Source organism: Meleagris gallopavo, chromosome 9, assembly GCF_000146605.3.
Source record: "Meleagris gallopavo isolate NT-WF06-2002-E0010 breed Aviagen turkey brand Nicholas breeding stock chromosome 9, Turkey_5.1, whole genome shotgun sequence".
Taxonomy (NCBI): Eukaryota; Metazoa; Chordata; class Aves; order Galliformes; family Phasianidae; genus Meleagris; species Meleagris gallopavo.
This window is the reverse complement of record NC_015019.2, coordinates 16,339,388-16,341,922: the sequence shown is the minus strand read 5'-3', so window position 1 is coordinate 16,341,922 and position 2,535 is coordinate 16,339,388. Positions and strand designations below refer to the sequence as shown.

Genomic DNA, 2,535 nt, shown 5'->3' with positions numbered 1-2,535 from the left:
AAGCACACTGAGTATATTAGCCTAAAGGTTTAACAACACCACGTGAAAAAACTTTCAGACACCTCAAGGCTGAGAAATCACAGCTTAAAGATACACCACATACTTTGCTTGGTGCTTTAGGAAAACGTAACTTAGCATGCAGATTTCCATACCAATCAGCTCTTTGTTTCTTGCCTCTATTTCCTCCAATAAGGTTTCAGGAGTGGAGGTTAACTTCTCATCATCTGCACTGTAACTTTCCAAAAACTTCTTGTACTCTGGGTCTACAGAGAGAAGAAAAAAAGGTACTGGAGCACGAAAATAATCCACTTGGTCACTGATGGAAGTTTGGAGTAGACTAGTGAAATTGCAGTGTTTACATGATGCCTTGCATGAACTGTCCACCCTCAAAGAATTTGCTGTAAATATGACAGCTATATTTAACAGATCTGCAGCCAATAAAGCAGCAGTAATAAGGCTTACGTGTAAATCTATCAATACACAAAATACTGCATTCAAACTACTTTTAGGGCTTTCAAGTCTCTAGGCATGCAAAACAAACTAGCCAGCTTTAATACCATCTTCAATTGTCCCCGTTTTGGCATCCTTTTTCTTGCTCTTCTTCTTTGCAGCTTTCTGGAAAGGTGCAAACTCTACTATGGCAGCATATTCCTGACCTTTTAAGAGAGGAGGGGAAAAACTGCATTAAGACAGAAACGAAACAGGCGTTAAATAGAGCATATCATGCATGTCTAGAACAGAAAGATGAGCTATGCCAGAAACACGCAATACTAGAAGGGACTAACAGAACAACATAAAACATAAATTATTTTCAAAGCTATTTAATTAAATAACGCTTTTAGAGAGAGCAAAATTCATGAAACAAGTTGTCTTGCAATGTTAACAGAATACCAGATTTGCAGACCCTGAACAAGGGGGAAATACCAGATGCCCACAGCTGCCAGCTCAGCCACCTCCCTTACCCTGCACAGCCCTCATCCTGCAGACCACATCTGTGCTGTGCAAGCAGCAGGGAACGTTTCACCTTAAGGCGACTAAGGCAAATCTCACTTTTTGACAAAATGCAGTAGAATGTAACATCCACACACTGCAAACAGGCTTTGGAGTTTTATTTTCCAACAGGGACACTGCACTTATGGCAACATTAACCTAGCGCTATTCTTTGGCGTGGTAAATATGGTGAATGAGCCATTACATTACAAAGGAGCATCTTTAGAAAATACACAGGCATTATTAGAACCCCATTATGCACCTCCTAAATAAAAGGTTTCTACAGGCAGAGCTGCATGTCACATAAAACACCCAGATGGATTAAAAGATCCATACAGATTTGAAACAAAGCTAAGTGGGAAGTTCTCAGTCTACCAAAGCCCAGAGGACTACTCCTGTCACAGCTTCCACTGAACGTGAGATTTTAAGTGAGAGAGTAGCAAGGACTGGTGTTACCCAATATAAGCAGTTTTGGTTTTTTTTAATGTGAAAGTAAAGGATGTGAGATGCATTGAATATTTAAGGCACAGTTAGAACATAGCTAAGTAGCACTCAAACTCTTGGAGAAGCACCCCAAGAGCAACACTTGTTTCCCACAAGTGTTTCCACAACGTCTCTGGAGATCAGACAACTCCACAATTTGGGTTGCAGGGAAAAAAATGCTCCCTGCACAAAACCAAGGCAGCTCACTCTGGTGTGAGACAGGCCTTGAATGGTATTACAGAGTGATCAAAAGTATGGAACCGTTGGAGCAAGGAGAGGCAGAGCGAGGTGACACCACTGACCTCAGCCTCCACCCAGTGGGAAGGACAACACCCAGCGCTCTGCTCACCCTCACACAATGAGGGGCACGAGCATTAGCCACGCTGACACCAACCTTGCCTCTATAACAGCTCCAGCACCACCTGAGCTGAGCACACCCACATTTGACATCTGATACCTAAAATTAACCTAACTTACTTCCCACTGAGCGTAAGGTGCTATTTTTATTTGGATATCTTCCACCACGTTCACGGTGCTGCCAAGAGGCAGAAACGGCCCGCACGCCGCCCTCCAGCCCCCGGGCCACCTGCCTTTGTGATCCACGAAGACATAGCCATCGAAGCGGTCTCGGAACAGCACGATGTCCTCCTGGTTCCTGAAGTTGATGTAGGCGCGGGAGAAGACGTGCGGGTACAGGCTGCGGGAAGAGGCAGTGAGAGGCGGGCGGGCGGGACGCGAGGCGGGGAGCAGCGGGCGGGGCCCTACCTGGAGTCGTTGGCGAAGAACTCGAAGTAGTCGTGCTCTGGCAAAGGCTGCAGGTGCTCCTCCAGCTGCTCCCGGGTGAGGCTGGGCGGCAGCCGCCGGATCACCACCTGCAGCACGGCCCGGCGTTACGGCAGCGCCGAGGGCCGCCCCCCCCTTCTCCTTCTCTTTCTCTTTCCCTTCCTCTCCCCGTTCGTCTTCCACTCCCTCCCCGACGCGCCTGTCTCGTTCGGCCCGGGCCGCACCTTGCTCAGCGTCTCCTTCTTGTCCTTGGGCCGCTCCAGCCGCTCGCGCTCGGCG

General features: G+C 47.7%; 1 protein-coding gene across 1 annotated transcript in view; it reads right to left on the bottom strand.

Moving 5' to 3' along the window:
- Positions 1-2,534, bottom strand: part of UPF3B (UPF3B regulator of nonsense mediated mRNA decay) — a gene marked incomplete at its 5' end in the record, with an annotated part of 7,502 nt that extends 4,968 nt beyond the window's left edge. The window contains 5 exons of the mRNA XM_010715472.2: positions 153-263; positions 558-656; positions 2,064-2,170; positions 2,239-2,345; positions 2,481-2,534. Coding sequence (XP_010713774.1) covers positions 153-263; positions 558-656; positions 2,064-2,170; positions 2,239-2,345; positions 2,481-2,534 — 478 coding nt within the window. The remainder of the gene's footprint in view (positions 1-152; positions 264-557; positions 657-2,063; positions 2,171-2,238; positions 2,346-2,480) is intronic.
- Between the last annotated feature and the right edge of the window lies 1 nt (position 2,535).